This window comes from Lissotriton vulgaris, chromosome 2_1, assembly GCF_964263255.1.
Source record: "Lissotriton vulgaris chromosome 2_1, aLisVul1.2, whole genome shotgun sequence".
Lineage (NCBI taxonomy): Eukaryota > Metazoa > Chordata > Amphibia > Caudata > Salamandridae > Lissotriton > Lissotriton vulgaris.
The window spans coordinates 419,584,333-419,604,915 of NC_141687.1; the positions used below are offsets into that span (position 1 = coordinate 419,584,333).

General features: G+C 49.6%; 1 protein-coding gene across 2 annotated transcripts in view; it reads right to left on the bottom strand.

Moving 5' to 3' along the window:
- NDUFS1 (NADH:ubiquinone oxidoreductase core subunit S1) overlaps positions 1 to 20,583 on the bottom strand; it is a 657,173-nt gene that overhangs the window by 190,102 nt on the left and 446,488 nt on the right. For both annotated transcript variants that reach the window (XM_086955308.1, XM_086955309.1), the window contains exon 13: positions 12,380 to 12,509. In XM_086955308.1, coding sequence (XP_086811434.1) covers positions 12,380 to 12,509 — 130 coding nt within the window. The remainder of the gene's footprint in view (positions 1 to 12,379; positions 12,510 to 20,583) is intronic.

A 20,583-nucleotide genomic window follows, 5' to 3' on the forward strand; every position in this document is an offset into this window, starting at 1 on the left:
CACAGAAGATTGCTGCAGGAGCATAGGTGGTGAATACGTATTCACTACGTATGCTGCTGCGGTCATCTTCTGGGTTTACTGTCGGCCTCACTGGAAATGTAATAAAAACGGCATGGCAAGGTCTGCGGGCCGCCAATTTAGGCATGCCGGGCCGCTGGCCGTACTATGAGAACCACGGAGATACAGGGAAGCCGTTTTTTAGGTCTCGCCTAGTGACGCAGCGCATGCGCTGCTCGCTTGCAAGACTAATGTCGTCAATTTTTCTTTGGAAGCCGGGTGGAAGCTCCACCCATGCTTCTAATTGGCGCTCGTCAAAAATGCTCTCTTTTGATTCGAAGGGAGGCATGTTTGTTACCTCCCTGTCTCCTGTTTGCCGTGCCTGCCCGGACAGGAGATGTGCAAGCGCACGGCCGTCTCTTTTGCTCTCGCCGTTTAAGGAATTGTGTGAAGCACAACGTGAGCATGTGGCTTTCTCGCTCGCTTATCAGTGGGTCATCAACTCTCACGGCGACAGCTTGTTTACTTTCCCGCAATGGTGAGGGCTTGTCTGTGATTTGTATTCGGGGATTTGGTGAAGATTCTTTCTCTGTTCTTGTGATTCTTTCTCTGTTCTTGTAGCCTAGTTGTAGATTGCGTTGCCGGTCACAGATTAACGCGCCCAGACTACCGTGTTGTTCCCAGCAGTTTTATACCGGGTCAAATATTTGCGACATTAGTGCAGTTACTTAGTGCTGCGCGGGCATCAGTAGGATTTTCCCACGCTAGAACACTTGTTCGTTCTCCGGTCATGGCCAAGGTACAAATCCAGAACGTAGTGTTGCTGGACAACCCGTGTCCTTTCTCAAACCCATTCCAATTCGAGCTAGGGTGGTCTCATATAGGTCCAGAATGAGCTAAGCAATGCCAGATATTCCGGATGTCCACGTACGATAAATTTGCACCAATTAAAACAATTGGAACGCATGTACATAGTCAGTGTTTATCCTGACAATTGTACATGAATGGGGCTCTCGCTGGACTGCGCTGGACACTCCTGCAGTACCTCTGGGCCACCATTCACTTCTGCCACACTTTCTTCTCCGCTCTCTTCTGCTGTAAGGGGAGGCTGGTCATTGTCAAGGGGATGTTTGTTTTGGCACTGAAAACACATAATGGGACTTCATCATATTCACAACTGCATAGACCCGGAACCCCATTGTCCTTTCTAATAATGCAAAAAAGCATCCCTGGGGAACCCTCAGGCAGCGAATGGTAGATTTAGTTAAATAAAGAAGCACATGAACGGGTCCTGGAACCACTGCCCTTTGTACTATGTCCCTACAAATAGCGTGGGAGGGAGAATGGACCAGAAATAAATGGACTTGTCTGGTAAAAGGATGCAGAAGTAAACAGCTTCCTGCAGTTGTTTACACGAAGACACACATATGCAGGTGAGGAATATTCCCACGAAAAGAAAGGAAAATGCTACTTACCAGTATGTATCTGTTCTTGGCATGTAGAGCTGCAGAATTGTACACTATGCATAGATTGCCATCTGGTGTTGGGCTTGGATGTTTGCATGTTGTTTTTGTCTTTGTCTTTTGTCCTCTTATAGTCACAAGGTTGGTGACTCCTCCTTCGGTCGACAGTGTGCATGGGCTTAGGCTCCATTGTTAGATTGTTTTTGCCAGTAGGGCTAGATGGAGTGGTGAGAAATAGAAAGATGTCCATGCATGATGTGTCTAATTAAGATAATACTGGATCATATAGAGTATCCGGGGAGGAGGGTGGGCATGTACAACTCTACATGCCAAGAACAGATGCATACTGGTAAGTAGCATTTTCCGCTTGAGGCATATGAGCTGCAGATTGTACACTATGCATAGACTACATAGCAGTATCCTTCTTAGCGGTGGCTACCTGTATCTGTTGCAGTAGTTTGAAAAAGTGTTTTTAATACAGCCAGGTCAACACTAGCTTGTTGTTTTGCTTGCACATCTACACAATAGTGTTTTGTGAAGGTGTGTGTGGTGTGGCCAAGTGGCTGCTTTACATATGTCATCTAGGGGGATGTTCCCTAAGAATGCCATAGATGCCCCTAGTTTACATGTAGAATGAGTTTTAGGGGGAATGGTTAATGTGTGTTTGGTTTTAGGGTAGCATATCTGTATGCATTTTACAATCCACCTTGCAATTCCTGTTTTGGTTATGGGATTGCCCCCATTAGGTGGGGAGAAAGCTACGAAAAGTTGTTTGCTTTTCCTAAAGGATTTCGCTCTTTTAATGTAGTAAAGTAATGCTCTTTTAAGATCTAGGGTGTGTAGAGCTCTTTCTGTCACCGAATCTGGTTGAGGGAAGAATACTGGTAGTTCAACAGACTGGTTTAGATGGAAGGCAGATACCACTTTGGGTAAAAAATGTAGGTTTGTTCTAAGAACCACTTTGTTATGATGGATTTGTAAAAATGGTTCTTTTATGGTTAATGCCTGGAGTTCGCTCACTCTTTTGAGAGATGTGATGGCGACTAAATATGCTACTCTCCAAGTAAGGACTGTAGTTCACATTTGTGTAAAGGTACAAATGGAGGACACATTAGTCTGGTAAGGACTATATTGAGATTCCACAATGGAGAGGGTGGAGCTCTTGGTGGAATTATTCTTTTAAGTCCTTCCATAAAAGCTTTGATCGCGGGAACTCTAAACAAAGACAAATGTTGTCTGTTTTGTAGGTAGGCCGCTATGGCAGCTAGATGTAATCTTATAGATGTATATGCTAGGTTACATTGTTGTAGATGCAAAATTTAACAGAAGAGGCCTTGAAAGCATCCAGTGGGTAAATTTTGTTGTGTGAGGAATAAATGATGAACTTTTCCATTTTGTTGCATAGCATGCCCTTGTTGTAGGGCGTCTAGTTTCTTTGATAACGTACATACAGTCTGGCGGAAGATTAAGGTAGCCGAACTCTATGATTTCAGGAGCCAGATCGCAAGGTTGAGCTGATTGGGATCTGGGTGTCTAATCTCTATGGTTTTGAGTGAGAAGCTTGGGTGAGAGGTGCAGCTTTTGATGTGGTTCTACTGATAGTTCCAACAGAGTTGTGAACCATGGTTGCCTTGCCCATGTTGGAGCAACTAAGTTCAGTGTGTGGGAATGCTGTTGGAGTTTCCTCACTAGTAATGGAAAGAGTGGGAGAGGCGGAAAATCGTAAGCAAATTTGCCTGACTAATTAATCCATAGCGCATTGCCTTTGGACAATGGGTGTGGATATCTGGATGCGAAGCTTGGGCATTTTGCGTTTAGGTGTGTGGCGAACAGAACTGTCTGGATGCCCCCACATGTGAAAGAATGGAAGAAGAACTTGAGGATGATGGAAGTATTGGTTATTAGTTTTTCTTCCTGTATAAGGTCATTGGCTTTGTCCTTATATTCTTGAGGTAGATGTTGAAAGAGCTTTTCTAGCTCATTATAGTGGGCCCTATCGAATCTTGCTAGAATGGCTTGCGTGTTTGCTATTCTCAAAGAATATGCAGCTGGAGACGCCATACGTTTACCTGACGCGTCTAATAATTTAGATTCTTTGTCAAGAGGTGGTGTGTCACCAGACCCGAGAGATTGCCCTTTTGCATGCGCTGGCAACCACTAGTGAATCCTAGGGAAGTTGGCCCCTGATGTATATAGGGCCAGTGGGAGCAGCTTTGTATTTTTTGTCTACTCTGGGGTAAAGAACCCTAGCTCTAACTGGGTCTTTGAACATCTCAGGAGCGTGTCTAAGAGGGCTTTGTAACATGGGTAAGACAGGAGTAGATATTTGTGGTTGGGCAAAAACCTCCAATAGAAAATCCTCTTCTACAGGGTCTGAATGAAGTTTGACTTTGCGGTATGGCATGTAGCTGCTCTATTGATTAGCTGGGCAAAACCGAAATTGTCATCTGGTGGGGATGGTTTTGAGGGGTAGAAATCCGTATCATTGGTTAGATCAGGATTAGTATTGTAATCCTGCCATGGGTCTGGTTCCTGTGGTGAATCACCAGGATCTAATGGAATTACCTCTTCATCCAGTTGCCCATCTCCTTGTGGATTGTCACTATTCTCTGTTTGGGGAGAGTGTGGTGGCGAAATGATTAAATTAGGGTTAAGTGGTGGTGGTGAAGTGTTAGTAGCTATATGAATCTTCTTTAGAGGAACTGGAACCTGTGGCAAATGTTCTGGTTTCCTCTTTATAGGTAGCTTGAAGACTATGTGACCAGACTTTGGGTGAATAAAGATTGTAGTCTGTTTTGGATCAGGAAAGAAGAGTTCTTCGGGATCGATAGGTTTGCTTGGCATCAAAGATTTCTCTTTGGAAACTGTTTCTGGATGTTATGGGACATTGTCCGGTACAGCATCCTTCCCTGGTTCCGAAGCTTTCGATGCCTTGTCCTTTAATGGTCTTGGCTCTGAAGTTTTAGGTGCCATAGACTTTCCTGTGTGTTTCGGTGCCGAAGTTTTCGTCTGTATGGTTCGGGCCGAGGCTTTATCTGGCTGTTTCAGTGCCGGTGGCTATTCCGGCTGCTTCAGTGCCAATGCTTTATCTGGCCGCTTAGGTGCCGATATTTTATCGGGCTGCTTCGGTTCCGAGGGATCTTTTGTAGATTTTGGTGCAAAATGTTTTCCCGGTGCCGGTGGAAGAGGGTGTGGCAACTCGGACGTCTGAGCTTTCGGTGGCGAAGGTGGTTTCTCAGTATTGGATGGTTGGCTCGAGCCGGATGGCTTTTCTTTGTTCTTCGGTGCCGGGCCTGGGGGCGGGGCGTTTGAAGATTTTGTACGGTGTGAACCTGAGCCTGAAGGCGAAGATGTTACCGGAGCCATTGGTATGGGCTTGATCGGGGCTGGGGTCTCAGTACTCACGTCCCTTTGAGCTGGGGTGATGTCATCTTCGTCGTCGGAGACGTCTACTTCAGAGTACGGAATCTCTTCTTGTTCGGGCTCCGGAAGGTTATCGGGACCTGGACGGAAGCTGTCTGGAATGGTACCTGTGCCTCGATGCATGTCGCGGCATTGAGTTTGACGATTCCGGATGGTCTTTTTCGACTTGAATGAGAGGCAAGTGTGTCAATCGTCCTCTCGATGTTCTGGAGAGAGGCACAGATTGCAAACAGGATGGAGGTCTGAGAGTGGAAACTTAGCACCACACTGTGGACATTTCTTAATTGGAGTCCGTTCCATCGAAGTCCGTCTCTATCGGCGCTGGTAGGCCCAAAGGCCTACGTCGAGGATCGCACGCGTCTAAGTTTAATCGAAAGTTGTCAAGGGTGCGCGTTGAAGGCACGCGATCGAGACAATACCGTCAGTTAATTGTGATTGTGCGTCGAAGGGGGTTCGATAACGATACTGATCCGGAGCAAGTCACATCTGAACCTGATGGCAGAAAAAAAACAATCTAACGATGGAGCTGAAGCCCATGCGCACTGTCGACCGAAGGAGGAGCCACCAACCTCGTGACTACAAGACTTCTTCGAAGACAAAAACAACATGCAAACATCCAAGCCCAACACTAGATGGCAATCTATGCATAGTGTACAATCTGCAGCTCATATGCCTCGAACATGGCTATTTCTCGGTCATTGTGAAGAGTAAACGTAAAACGGGTCTACTTCCTAACTAACTATGATTCCGTTTTATTAGTACTAAGTGTGGAAGCAAGTTAAATGTTTTAGTTGATGTGTTATATAAGAATATTGATGGGCGACTTTTTTCGTTTTTTTCTAATTTTCACTCTGCAACACAGCACTTTCCATTTTGCAACAGTTTCAGATTGGTATTTTTATTTTACATCTTCTTGCATATTGAATTACATTTCTTTTTCCCAGGGTTTGCCCTCTACTACAGGTTTGCTGTACACTGGCCGACTATGCAAGGAAAGTTGCACCGCTGTTTCTGTAAATGCTGTAAGTGCCTCAAAGCAAGTCGCTGCTGGAAGTGCTAATTGAATACAAAAACACACATGCACTGGAATGCAGAAGTCACAATAACATGTTAGTCTCTGTAGAGCTGTCAGCAGGTAGTTTGTACAAATCTCGGCGCAAAAATTTGACTTTTGAAGTAAAGCAGTGTTTTTATTAGCATAACGTGCATAAATTAACAGAAGCATTTACAATGCAATGGGTCTCGCATTTACGCAAGGTTAAGCTTTTGCAAATAACTAAGCCTTTTATTTTTATTTTTAAAACATAAATAAAAGGCAGTGTCAGTTACAATGCCAATAGCTTAAAGTTGCGTAAATGCGAGACCTATTGCATTGTAAATGCTTGTTATTGCCAGTCATGGTGTGCAGGATTTAACTTCCCTACGGCGATGCAGTTAAAGTGAGCCGACAATGATGAGAAAGAGCAGGTCATAAGGGATTTTCTAAGCACCCTCTTTCTTTAGAGAACCTAAAATAACCCCAACGTAATCACAGTGAGCTTGTACTATAGGATCGTGGTTTATTTAGAGACCCTGTGTTGAGTGGTGCTAACACTATTACAAAAGAGTAATCTCAATTTTGAACACCCACCTCCAATTTTCAGCACTTTCCTTCATAATAAAGACCCATGACTCGTTTGCAGGGGAAAATGATGTATTCTCCAATGATTCTTTAATGTGTGGTATGGCTACAAATATCTACTTTTAGTATTCACAACCTGCAATGCTATGCTATGGGAAACGTCAGATGCTCATCACAGCTTGAAAAGATTCAAATTGGTGTGTACCTTTGGTTTACAATGCTTTTCAGTAAATAATTAAATAGCTTTAACGTATGAGTTACTTACCTTCGGTAACAAAGTATCTGGTAGAGACGATTCTAGCCGCAGATTCCTTCATGTAGAATTATCCCCAGGCGGGAGATTGGATCCTGAAACTTTGTTGCAACAGCATCCCTGCGCGCCGAGGGCGGGGCGACATCACACGACTCCGCCCAGGCATCGTCCGCGTACGTGACATCAGCGAGGTCACATAAGACCCGCCCCGGCGCGCCTACGTCAGTTTTCTTCTGAGAACTTTTCCGCATCACAACGCGGAACCACCAGATAAAAAACTGTAGAAGTATGGGAACAGTGTGCGAAGAGCAGAAAAATTGGAAAGAAACAGTGACTCACAACACCACAAGAGTAGTGTCAACACCGCAGAACCCCAAAGTCAGGGAAAGAAAAAAAAACAAGCAGAGCCCTGCGCAGCCACCAGAGCAGCAGGGCACGGGAGCGCAGGACCCCCATCCTCCAAAGAACCAAGGAGGAATGAGCCGCCCCCAGACGGAGCCACCCTTCAAGAATAAAAAAAAAAAAAGGGCACTCACAGGAGACACAGCCCCCCACCGGGAGGAGAGTACTGAAGAACAACCCAAGGGTCCTTGCAGAACGGGAAGGGCGGGTCGTGAAGGAATCTGCGGCTAGAATCGTCTCTACCAGATACAACGTTACCGAAGGTAAGTAACTTGTACATCTGATAGAGACTACTAGCAGCAGATTCCTTCACATAGAATAGATACCCTAGCAATACCCCCTGGGAAGGAGAATCTGCGAAAGGACCCCATCAGCCACTACAGAACAGAGGACCCCACAGGGGACCAGATCTGCAGAACAGGTAGAACCTCGTCCCTGCCAGGCAAGGGGAACTCTCACAAGCAGAACCCCACCGGCTCCAAGAGGATGTGGGAGGGAGAAGAAGGCTGAAGAGGCCTGTACACTCAAAGCAGAGGAACCAAGGGCAAGGACGGAGAAGCCGAAGCACCTCACTCCCCCACAAGGCAACATAGCTTCCGCCCAATGCCAAGACAGGAAGAGAGGAAGGAGAAGCCTAGAGGACCCAAGGAAACGAGGGAAAAGAAGGCAAACTCACTCCAGATGGAGAGCAACCTGCCAGCCAGAACAGTGCCGGCAGTTAAAAGTCGCAAGAAGAACAGCCCGAGGCCCCATAATGGCCGAGTAGGCGTCGCCTGGCAAGGGAGAACACAGGATCAGCCCATCCCGAGGTCAATCGGGATGGGCAAGGGCCAGTCAGAAGGAGCCGAAGAATGAGGGACCTACCGCTCTTCCTACGAACACCTCTGCCTCAGGAAGGGCGCGGAGCCACCCTTCGACGCCAGTGAAAAAAAGACACCACACGGCGACCAGGCTCCGGGGAGGACGACAGCAATATACAGCCTGCCTCCGGAGAAGGAGTGTCCGAAGACGAATCCGTGGCACGACCCCTGCGAGGAGCCTTAGAGTCCGCTGTCAGAGGCAGGACGTCAGCACCATCCGGCGTCACCGGATAAGGTACCTCCAAGTCACCCCGCACCAGAGACCGGAGTGGAGCTGAAGCCGAGCCGGCTCCAGGGCGGCGCCGGAGCGACGCTGACTCGACCCCCGCCGAGGCAGTCGCCTGCGCAGAGGAATGCCTTCAGTGCAAGTCGGATCGCCCTCAGCTCCAGAAGGATGATCTGGAGCCGGGACTCCGCCGGAGACCAGAGGCCTCTGATCTCCGCCTCTCCCATGTGGCCCGCCCAGGAGGGACGCATCCGTCACTACTACGTGCTCCGGTTACGGTAGGGAGAAGGACCTGCCGTTGACCCAATCGCGGTCCGTGAGCCACCACTGCAACTGTCTCGCAGTGCCCTCCGAGATCAGGATGTGGTCGGACAGGTTGCCCTGATGCTGGGCCCACTGAAACTTCAGGTCACACTGCAGAGCCGGCATCTGCCACCTGGCGTGATGCACCAGAAGGATGCAGGAGGCCATCAGCCCCAGCATCAACCTAACTGAGACTCGGGATAAAGGCCGAAAGATCGGAATCAGAGCCTGAATATCCTGAACCCGCTGTTCGGGAGGATAAACCCGAAACTGCGCCGAGTCCAGAACTGCTCCGAAGAAGAGGAGCTTCTGAAAGGGACACAGGTGTGACTTCGGCACATTGATGGAGAACCCCAGCTGGTGCAAGAGGTCGGCCATAGTCTGGAGGTGGCCGACGACTGTCTGGGGCGAGCCCGCCTTCAACAACCAGTCGTCGAGATAGGGGGAATTGACACCCCTAATCTGCGCAGATGGGCTGCAACCACCGCCATCACTTTCGTGAAAACCCGAGGGGCGCTGGTAAGGCCGAAGCGAAGCACGGTAAACAGAGAGTGCTTGCAGCCTACCGTGAACAGCAGGAAACGCCGGTGGGCCGGCAGGACGGTGACGTGAAAATATGTGTCCTGCAAGTCCAACGCTACTATCCAGTCTTCTGGGTCTAGGGCAGCTAAGACCTGAGCCAAAGTCAGCAGCTTGAACTTCTCCTTCCGGAGGTAGCCATTGACGTTCCATAGGTCCAAGATTGGGCGTAGGCCCCCTTCGCACTTTTTGGGAACCAGAAAGAAGTGGGAGTAACAACCACACCCTACTTCTGGCCCAGGAACGCGCTCGATGGCCCCCTTGGCCAAGAGGGCCGTAACTTCCTATTGCAGAAGTTGCAAGTGTTCCCCCGACACGCGGTTGTACTGCGATGGCATGGCTGGAGGGGTCGCCTCGAAGGGGAGGGAGTAGCCCCTTCGGACGATTTGCAGCACCCACCTGTCCGATGTGATGGACCGCCAGTGGAGGAGGTGATGGCAAACCCTGCCCCCCACTGGCGTCGAATGGGCATGAAAGCTCGTACTAGGAAGGCTTTGAGGCGGATGTGGACTGGCCTCGCCGCTGTCCCCCGGCACCGCCACGGCGGTTACCACATCCCCCGCTGCACTGGATGTTAGTCTGCGGCCCGTGGCTGGCAGGACGTGAGGGGGCGCCCCTTCCTTGGCCACAAAAGGAGCGAAAGGCAGAAGTTTGCTGGCGCTGGCCCGACAGGCCCAAGGACTTGGCTAAAGCCCTGGAGTCCTTGAAACGCTTAAGCGCACTGTCTGCCTTGTCGCCAAAAAGGCGACGGCCATCAAACGGCATGTCCATGAGGGAATTCTGGACATCAGCCGAAAAGGTGGCGGACCTCAGCCAGACGTGGCGGCGAACCGCCACTGTCGTGGAAATCGCCCTGACCAGCGAGTCCGTGGTATCCAGCCCAAATTGGAAGAGTACTGTGCTGCATCCCGCCCTTCCGCAAGGGCTTGAGCGAGTTGACCCGGGCCTCCTCCAGGCAAGCTAGTAGCACGTCCACGACCGTGTCCCACAGAGAGTGGGTATAACGGCCCAAAAGGCAAGCGGTGTTGACCGACCGCAATCCCAGACTAAGTGAGGAGAACAGCTTCTTACCGAACTGCTCATACCTTTTGGATTCCCGATCAGGTGGTGCAGTTGGGAGTGCGGTCTGAGAGTTAGAGGCCTGGATAACCAGGCTCTCGGGGTGGGGTGGGTGGACAAGAAGCTAGGGTCGCCCTGGGCCGGGCAGTGGTGCCTGGCCACGTTCCGATCTACAAGGGGACCTGTAGCGGGCCTGGACCAAGTGCCCAACAGAACGTCAGTAAGGGCCTCATTAAACAGCAGTAGAGGATCGGAAGAGCGTGACTGCGGTTTAAGGACCTCGGTGAGGAGGTTAGTACTCACGGCCGCGACTGTGAGCTCAAGACCCAAGGCCTTGGCCGCCATAGTCAGCACCACGCTGTGAGCAGCCCCCTCCTCCGTAGCCAAGGCAGGAGGGGAGACAAAGCCAGTATCGGGCGTAGTGTCCAAACCACTGGCCTCCCCTAGATCCACTGCCCAGTCCTGAAACGACTGGCACTCTTGTGCCAGAGGGTCCTCAGACCCCTCCCAATCCCCCTCGCCACCCATCTCCTGATAATCAGGTTCAAAGGATGGGGCCGGATCATAGAAGAATTGCTCTTCTCTCTGCGTCGAATGAAGCGTCGAGCAACGCCGGTCCGACGCCGGATCCGGACCGAGGGAGGGACCGGGGATGCGTCGGGTGCGACACCCTGGGGATCGGCGCCGGCGGAGGGGTCGTAAGGTCGACCAGCGGCGACCCGGATCCGGAGGGGCCCTGCGGTGTCGGGACCGGAGTAGTCTACGTCACCGGGGCCGAAGCACCCGGCCCGCTTGGGCTCCCAGTCGGGGCCGCTGGGACCGAAGGTACCACAGCGGGACCCGACTGAGGAGAGAGCGACCTCATGGACATGAGGAAGGCATCGATCTCCTCCGGCGTCTCGTTCAGCCCAGGGACTGGCGGGTATGGAGCTGGCAGCGGCACCTGCGGCTCCGGCGGAGCAGCGTGAGAGGTGTCACCCGAACCCCCGGCCGCATCGCGCGAGCGTCGGGGGGAGTCGGAAGAGCGATGTCGTCTCTTCGACTTCTTGTGCCTCTTACCTGAGGACTTGGAGCCCGACGAATGGTGTCGACTCGCCGAGCTTTGATGACTGTGGCCCGCGACCGGTCCTTCGACCTCCTTCTCGACCTGGACTGTGAACGGCGCGGGCCGACTGCCGGAGCTCGAAGCGCTTACGGGACCGCTCCCGCCTAGCCTTCGACGTCAAGGCCCGGCAGTAACGACTTGTCGTCATGGTCGGCCCCAAGGCAATACAGGCACGGCCCCAAGGCAATACATGCACCGACGATAGGGGTCGGTAACCGACATCAGTTGGTTGCAATCGGCACAGGGCTTGAACCCAGGCATCCCTACCGGCACCGATAGTCTTACGACTCGAAACAGGATCAAAAAGATCGAAAAAGTTAGTCAAAAAGTGACTAAGGAGTACTGCTTTTTCCAGATCTGCACTTGATGGCGCGGAAAAAAGAAGAACTGACATTCGCGCGTGAGGGCAGCGTTTAAGTACTCCGACGACGTCATCCTGGCGCCAACGATGCAGACGACGGACGCAGAGTCGCAGACGACGCCTACCGACACGCAGGGGTACTGCTACGCAAAACTTTCTGAATCCAGTCTGACGCCTGGGGATATTCTTAGGTAAGGAATCTAACACTAATCTGTTTCTTTCAGATATAAGACACATTTACAAGGTGAAAGGTTTAAAAATAAATAATGGAAACCAAATACCCAAATAAAACAAGGCTACATAAATTAATGTCTTTTCTGATAGCAGGAAAAGGAAGATGTTGGTGGAGCAAAGCACCAGTCTGACCAATTCCAAAGGAATATATACTTACTGTAGTCACACACATTAAGGAACATTAACTAAAGTAAAACTGTATATCCTATACCTCCAAAGTAAATGGCACTATAGCAAGTTTGGGAATGGAAGAAAACACAGAACAGACTCAACACTATAGCAAACCAGCACCAGCTTACTTTGTAACTACAGTGAGGCACACTTCATTGAAAAAGTAAAAGAGAAACCTCCGTAGGCAGTGTGGGGGAGGGATGGATCTCTTCAGTCAATGTTGGCCAACTAAAAGCACTACATTTCAGCTTGAAGGAGGAAAATATAGAAAAACACATTAAGATTCGGTAAGATTAATCCAAGTGCTGTCCTTGCTGCATACCTTAGTGTAGGGGTGCTTTCCAGAAGCAATGTCTTTCAATATCTGCGGAGAATCTCCCAGGTGATCATATGTGTAGGTGAGATCAACAGGACTCCCAACAACAGCCACATGCAGGTCATTGTGAAGCCAGCTAGCAAATCAAGGAAAGGTAAACTGTTGAAACAGCAACCGAAAACCTTTTCAACGTACAGTTCTTAGGCTGTAAAGTATTTGATAAACAGAAATGTTACTCACCTGTGTTATTCACTGGTTTTCCATTGTTGCACTTTACAGAAATTTAATTTATCATGTAATTATGTGGGTTCCCTTGATAAAATGAAAGACATTGCTAATGTTGAGTGCAGGTGTTGCAATAACATCTAGTCGGCCCAATGCAAATTTGACTCTCATCGAGAACAGACTATCAACTGGATAAATAACCAAGTCTGCATTGCTTGAAAGGAACACACTGAAGTATACAAAAAAGTAATGGATGGAATGCTTGAATTAATCTCAGCCACTGGCAACTACTTTGGACTGCATCCCAATCCATCGTTATTTTGCTCACCAGGTCACCTCAGTTTGGACCCAGCCATGCAAATCAGTCTTGACCCTGCTCCAATCGGAATAGCCCCGCCCAAACTGCCAAGTCAGGTCCTCCCTGAACCGGAACACAAGTAATACAGGACTGGTGCAACACTGTCACTGAAACCAAGCTGTACCTGGCTGATGAATCCATAACTAGAGTGAAACTAGTCCTGGGTTGCTTGTGTTCTGGTTCAGGGAGGACTGTTCTTGACAGTCTGGGCTGGGGAGTTCATACTGCAGCAGGGTCAAAACTGATCTGGCTCTGTATATACTACACCAAAGAGAGGTATAGTGTGCACATAGTCCGGTTAGTTCCCAAAGGTATGGCAGAGGTTAAAATAGGGAATACCTTACTCTAAAGTTAGTGGTAGCTGGACTGAGCAGCCAGGCTTATGAGAGGGTAGTGTTAAGTATTTATTGTGCACACTCAGGCAAGAAATTATGCCACACACTCAAAGACTGAATCCAGATCAATTGTTTGTATAAAAAATTGTTACTTTGTTATTTTTATTAATATAAGAACAAGTTACTTACATTCGGTAACGATGTATCTGGTAGAGACACGTTACTTGTAGAATCCTTACGTTAGAGGAGTCAGTCTGGATCTGGAGATTTTTTCTTCAGCAATAACCCTGAGCGTCTGTAAGTGGCGTTGGTTGACTCTGCGTCCGTTGTCGGATTGGCCGGGATGACATAGCGGTGCCTATGTAGACACAGCCCCTGCGTGCTGACATCAGTTCCAATACAACTTTTGACTTTCCATGCCAGAATCGCAGATCCAATAAAGACAATGAGTACTGGTGCGCCACAACTAGGGCCCTGTAAGGGAGTCCCTATCCCTAGAAATCAGTTTGCGGGGCGGATGGTTGGGGCGGTAAGGAATCTACAACTAACATCTGTCTCTACCAGATACATTGTTACCGAAGGTTAGTCACTTGCTCAGCTGATAGAGAACTGCTAGTTGTAGATTCCCTACCTTAGAATAGATACCCCAGCAATACCATCCCTGGAGGAGGGTCTGCACACCAAGTTCACACCAAAAAGTCTTTCAGGACCGAACAGGCAAAATAGCCTTGCCTCCAGACTGGACTGTCCTTGCAACAATGTCCGATAAATGTGTGCAGAGAGGCCCACGCTGCCGCCTGACAGATATCAAGGAGTAGGACTCCGCGTGCCAAAGCAGTGGTTGCTGCCGTAGACCTAGTGTAATGAGCAGGTAACCCCACAGGAGGATCCTTCAACGCTAAAGCTTACCAGATCTTAATGCAAAGGACAGCCCATTGAAAGATGGTACATTTTTTAAACAGCCCGGCCTTTCTTGGCACCCACATAGCCAACAAAGAGTTTATCACCAACCTGAAAGTGTTTGGTGTGGTCAAGATAGAATGACCGAGCATGTTTAGGGTCCAGATGGTGGAGACTCTCCTCCCCCTTGGAAGGGTGCGGAGGTGGGAAAAAGGTGAACGAGGTGATGGATTGTCCCACATGAAATGGTGTAACCACTTTAGGAAGGAACGAAGGCCTCATTCTAAGCACTACTTTGTCCAGATGCACAGAGAAGAAAGGGGATTGGAAGGTGGAGCATGAAGCTCACTCACTGTGTGAGCAGAAGAGATGACAACAAGGAAGGCAGTCTTGAGAGTGAGGAGCCTGAGAGGACAGTTATGAAGAGGCTTGAAGAGAGGTCACATTGTATTATAATTGCATTTATATAGGTCTTACTACCCACTTTTTTGGCGTGTAGCACGCTACTCAGGAGTTAAGAAAGGATTAGTGATGAATTAGTAAAGGGAAAATTTGAAAGTAATTTGAGTGGTGGATATGTAATTCAGTTATTTGGATTGAGAAGGATAGCGAAGGTGTAGAAGAGGTAAATAGTTTTGCATATATAAAGCGCTTGCAATCACTGATGAGCTGTTGAAATTCTTTTTCGGCGAGTAGCATGATACTCCAGAACCCATAAAGGACTAGTGGTAAATTAGTATAGTGAAAAATGAAATTAATTTGAGTGGTGGACATGTTAGTTTGTTATTTGGATTGAAGAGGATATAGAAATGTGGGAACAAGATTCAACCTACTAGGGCATTATGAAAGGAGATGGAGGCTACAGATGAGCAATGCCCTTAAAGAATCTGTTAACAATAGGAGACTTGAACAAGAATCCCGATATGGCAGCCGAAGAAAAGCAGAGATATCTGCAAGATAACCTTTGAGAGTGCCCAGAGCAGATCCCTGCTGGGCCAAAGAAAGTATATGCTGAAAGAGGGGCTGAAAGGTGATCCACAGACTTTGCTGTGCACCATGCCACAATCTTGTTCAATCTTCAGGCATATACCTGTTTAGTGGAGGGAAGCCTGGCTGGCAAGATGCCATTACAGACTTTGGACGGAAAGTCGAAAGCTGTTAACTGTCGCCGCTCAATCTCCAACAAAGGAGGTGGAGACTCAACAGGTTCGGGTGAAGAATCCTGCTGCTGCGACAGAAGATCCTCCCAAAGGGACAGTCTGATCGGAGGGTCCATGGCCATGCTCAGAAGCTCAGGGTATCATACTCTTTGTACCTCCTGAGCCACAAGAATAACTTGGGCCCGGTCATGCTTGATCTTCTTGAGCACTCGGGGTAGAAGGGGTACAGGTGAAAGGCGAGCGAGTGCCACCTTGAAACCTCCAGCACACAATACTGCTAACATTGAGCGTTCTCTTCGGTGAACAGATCTAACCAAGGCTCTCCCCACCGCTGAAAGAGACCTTGCACCACCAATAAAGACGCCATTCGAGATCGACCAACCACTGACGACTGAGTTTGTCCGCCCTGGCATTCAGAGAACCCGCCAGGTGTTGAACCACCAGGGTTATGCCCTTATGTTCCAGCAAGTCCACAGGCGGACAGCCTCCTGACAAAGGGTCCATCACCCCACCCGCCCTGTCTGTTGCAGTACCACATGGGGGTGTTGTTGTATGTAAACACCTGCACCACTTTCCCTTTGAGAGAGGGAAGGAATGCCTTCAGTGCCAGTCTGATCGCCCAGAGCTGCAGCAGGTTGATATGGAGCCCGGACTCTGCCAGAGACCAGACGCCTCTGATCTCCGCCTCCCTAGACGGTCGCCTGTAGGAAGCTGGCTCTGTTTATACTATACCAAAATGATGTATAGTGTGCACAGAGTCCAGTGGAACCCCAAAGGTAGGCACTCAAAGACTGAACTCAGACCAATTTTATTTGAATAAAATTATTGTTTAGTTATTTTATTTCTAGAACCAAGCCAAGCCTGGCACAGGTAAGTTAAATACATGCTTTGCAATACATTATGCATTGTTTAGATGTGGCGCAGCGGCCAGTGCGACTGCCTCTGGATCCTGGGGCTCACAGTCAGATGCCCGGTGCCAGCAGCAGATCAGCCCAGCACCATGTGACTCTGGGCAATAGGTTGCTTAATCTTCCCAACAGCCCCAGCGCCGGGACAACTCTCCGGAGGTAGCTGTGCGCTTTACAAATACTGGACATTTAGATTTATTTACATTTACAAACGAAAGCAAGTTCAAATGCAGTTGTTTGAGACACAGGTAAGGCAAGGTATTGAATTTACTGTACAAATTACTTTTTAGATTACTTTTTCTACTCACTGTGATATGCAAAGATACCACATATTTTGCACAATTGTACTTTTTTAGGTTTCCATACAAATCAATTCCACACTCAAATTTTTTCAGAGAAAAACAGTTGATCGGTTCCAATGGAGGGAAATGAAGTTAATGGTTACCAGGTAAGTAAACGGTCTTTGGCGTTGAGCTTCTGGGGTTAGAACAAGGGTTCCCCCAGGGTCAAGGATGCACTCTTGTTACACCCTCAGCGGCACTATGGCGGCTGGGTGCAGAGTGCTGAGGCCCAATGTTATCCAAAGAGGGATAGGGATCCTCCGGTTGGTGGCTGCTTATGAGCAGGCCACTCGGTTGTAGGAGCAAAGGTCCTGGTGGTGTGGCTCAGAGCAAAGGGGGATCCTGTTTAGCACAAAAAAGCACCAACACCGGCGCAGGGCCGGCTGGTTGCAGAGTGCTGTTTGGTTTCAGTGGCGATTCTCCGGTTTCAACAAAGACTGCAGGTTTGGGGGCGAAGATCTTCTGGAGGTGACCACCGGTTGGAGCGGTAAGATGGGATACCTGGGGATGCTGGGACACCGTCGGTTGGGCCACCCAAAGCCGTGGGGCTTCTGGGTGCAAGGGTGTCTTTAGGCGTCCGGTTTCTCTTAACAGCTCTGGTCGACGTTGCAGGGAGTCTCCAAAAAGAGGCTGCAGGCTTTGCTGGGAGATTCCAGGAAGGTCAGAGATCACCAGATCTCGGGTCAGAATCTCCAGGTGTTGGGCCCCTCGAACTTGGGCCGTGGGCGACAGGTGCAGACTCGCAGATTTTGCACTGTTGGTGAACAAATCCGAGGTTTACGCGAGACAAAGTCCTTTCCTCTGAAGGCAGGGCAGGTCCTCAGGGTTCTTCAGGTTGCTGGCTTCAGGACACACCAGAGTTTCACTTCGGCAGTCTCGAGGTGGGGACAGATCGGTAGGGCTGGGGCTATGTCAGTGGGCGACCTCCTATTCTTAACTTCGGCACGGTCCTCCTTTTCTTCCTGGTCGCTCCTTGTCTGAGGAGGCATGGTTCAGGGTGGCCATAAATACTAGATTAAGGGGCATTACACGTAAGTAAAAGGTTGGGACCAATGGGTCCCTTCCTTGGGGTGGGCACACCCCCTATTATGCTACCCTGAAGTCAGAGGGGGGCATAAGCCTCACTCAGGTTGGCTGGGTTCCCCACCTGCAAGATGGGGGGACTGAGAGTTTTGATTACCCCACCTGAGGGGTGGGGTTGGTAAAGGTAGGTACACCTCCGTTCCTCACTTGGTTTTCCTGCAGGTTCTCCCGCCTAAAGTGGGGTTCAGAACCGGTGGGGACCAATTGCTGGAAGGAGGCAAAAGGCCTGGGGAAGCTCACAAAGGCGGCAAGACTTTGAAGCTTCCGCTTCATGGACCCTGCCCATTACTGGGGAGGAGGCTTGGCACCTTGTCCCAAGATGTGCACTGTTTCAGGCCCCAGAGAGCAGCAGGCTCTCGACCCAGGGGTCCAGAAACGGGTCTGGGGGTGGCAGCTAAAGTGCAGCCACTCAGCCTGGACACTAGTGTTAGGCCATTTTTCAGGGGGCATCACTAAGATGCCCTTTGTGTGCATTTTACATTAAATCTCACACTGGCATTAGTGTGGGTTTAATGTGCTGAGAAGTTTGATACCAACCTTCTCAGTTTTTAGGAAAGCCATTATGGTGCTGTGGAGTTCGTAATGGCAAACTCCCAGCACCATATACTCTTAATGGCAGTATCCCGGCATGCCAGCGACGTGCCACTTTAAGAGCCATGGCTCGCCCAACAGAAACTGTGGTATCCATGACACATCGAATCAGCAATTTAGCTGCCTGTCGCCCATAATGAAGTAACTGAGTAAGACAGTTTCGGGTCCCACCCGGGAGTGAGGAGAGAAGGCGCGAGACCGAATCCCCCAACACATGAGAAAACCGGCTCAGAACACAAGTGGTATTAAGTGACCACAGAGCAGAACTGGTGCAGGCCAAATATGTCAACCAAAAGTATTGAGACTCCTATACTCTCTGTCTGGAGGGACGTTAGGAAGGGCGCTGATGTCAGGGGAGGCTGTAGGAGCCTGAACCACAAAGCTGTGCAGAGCAGGCTGGCGGAGGGGGCAGGCCAGGACTCCAGGGGCAGAACATACCACTGGAACCCCCGAAACAGGTTCAGCTCAAGAGCCCAACAAAATATCAAATAGGGCTTCACTGAAGGGAATCACCGGCTCAACCCCCGTTTAGCCCTGATGAAGCACCCCAATTGAGGGGGCAGTGACCACCTCCACAGAAGGGAAATGCAGCCCCAGAACCACAGCTACCATCCTCCGAAGCTCACGAAAGCATAGCTAAACTCAGTAATCAGGCTGGGAGGAGAGAACAAGCCAGAGGAAGGGGAGGACTCAAGGCCACTAGCCTCACCCAGCTCAGGTATCCAATTAACCTCCAGACGAGGCTGAGCAGTATCAGTCTTGGGTGGAATAAACAAAATGTGTTCTTCATCTCCACCAAAACACTGGTCTCCTAAAGGAGGAACATTAGAGGGCTCCCCTGAAGAAGAAGGAAAGTAGCCAGAGGTGAATTGCTCCACCGACACTGCCCCAGATGCCATCTGGCGTTGATGTGGCAGCGCCTCTGTGTCAGCGAGGAGAAATGTAGTAGCACCGATCGACAGCTAAGTCGACGTCGGAGCCGGCTGATCAGGTACTAGCGTTGCAGGTGGTAACTCTGAAGGGCCGCGCACCGGAGCTGACACGGATCAGACTATAGATCCAGAAGGCCTCACAGATGCCAAGGGAGACCCCGCCAGAGTGGATTCAGTCAAGGCTCCTCTGGCCTCCTTGAGGCGGATACGCACACTAGAGTGAGGTGGAGATCTAAAGATGGCCTGAAGGGAGGGATAATATTCCCTCATCTGGCTCCAGAGAATACCGGAAGGCATAGGGTAGACTATTGCCCCGACTCCTCAACTAAAGGAGGACGGGGAGGGGCATAAGACGCTCCATGTATGTATGTGGTGAAGTCAGTGAATGCTGCGACTTCGATTTCTTAAGTTGTGACTTACTTTTGGGGTTTGAAGTTGAAGGATGCTCGCGGGAAGGACTTCTGGAGCTGCCCCTTGAGCATTCCTTGGAACGAGAAGGTGACCGCGAATGATGTGGAGCCTGTGAAAACCGCGCAGCCAAGACCTTCATGAGGCGTTCCTGCAACGCCTTTGGCTGAAGTTGGAGACAGGAGTCGCACTCCTCGGAGTCATGGTGTTTGCCAAGACACTACATAGAAATAATATGAGGTTCAGTGTCAACATCTGCTGTCCACAGGATCCACAGAGTTTGAACCGTGAGGACATCCAGAAATAAGCGCACTGATCGATTGACAAAAGTGTTGAGATAGGCCAAAAAACTGGCAGAGGTGCGGCTCCCCGGAAGTAAGAAACTGACTTCATGGGAGGGCTTATATGGAGTCTGTCAATGTCACATCTGGTGGATGACATAGCTACTGAGTCTCAAGAAGCCCTCTATTGACGTGCAGAGGTACTGCTGTAGAAAATTTTCCATATCCAGTCTGGCACTTGGGGTTAGTTCAAAGGAAAGGAGTCTGCAGCTAGATGAGTCCATCAGATTACTAGTATACTTTTACATTTCTAATTCTAAAGGACTGAGGGACTTAACACAAAGCACTAACCGTTCAGATAAAAAGTTTAGGACAAATCGAAAAAAAGTCAAAAACTGAAAATATTTTTGACTAAAGTCAATTGTGGATTCCTTAGTGGAATCACTTATTAACAGAGTGATATTGCAAGGGGGCGTGGCTTGGCCGGCAATGGCGAAGGACGTGTAGCTGAGGAGCACCGTCAGTGGCTCCCTTCCCTGGCCGCTATACTCCATTAATTCAGGAGTTGGCGGGCCGCTGCTGGCTGTGGCTACTCCGAAGGTGGTCCGGTTGCCCTGACGAGCAAATATGTTAGCGGAGACGTTGTAATTCGGCTGCAGACCCCTCTACCTGCATTGCTTCCAAGAAC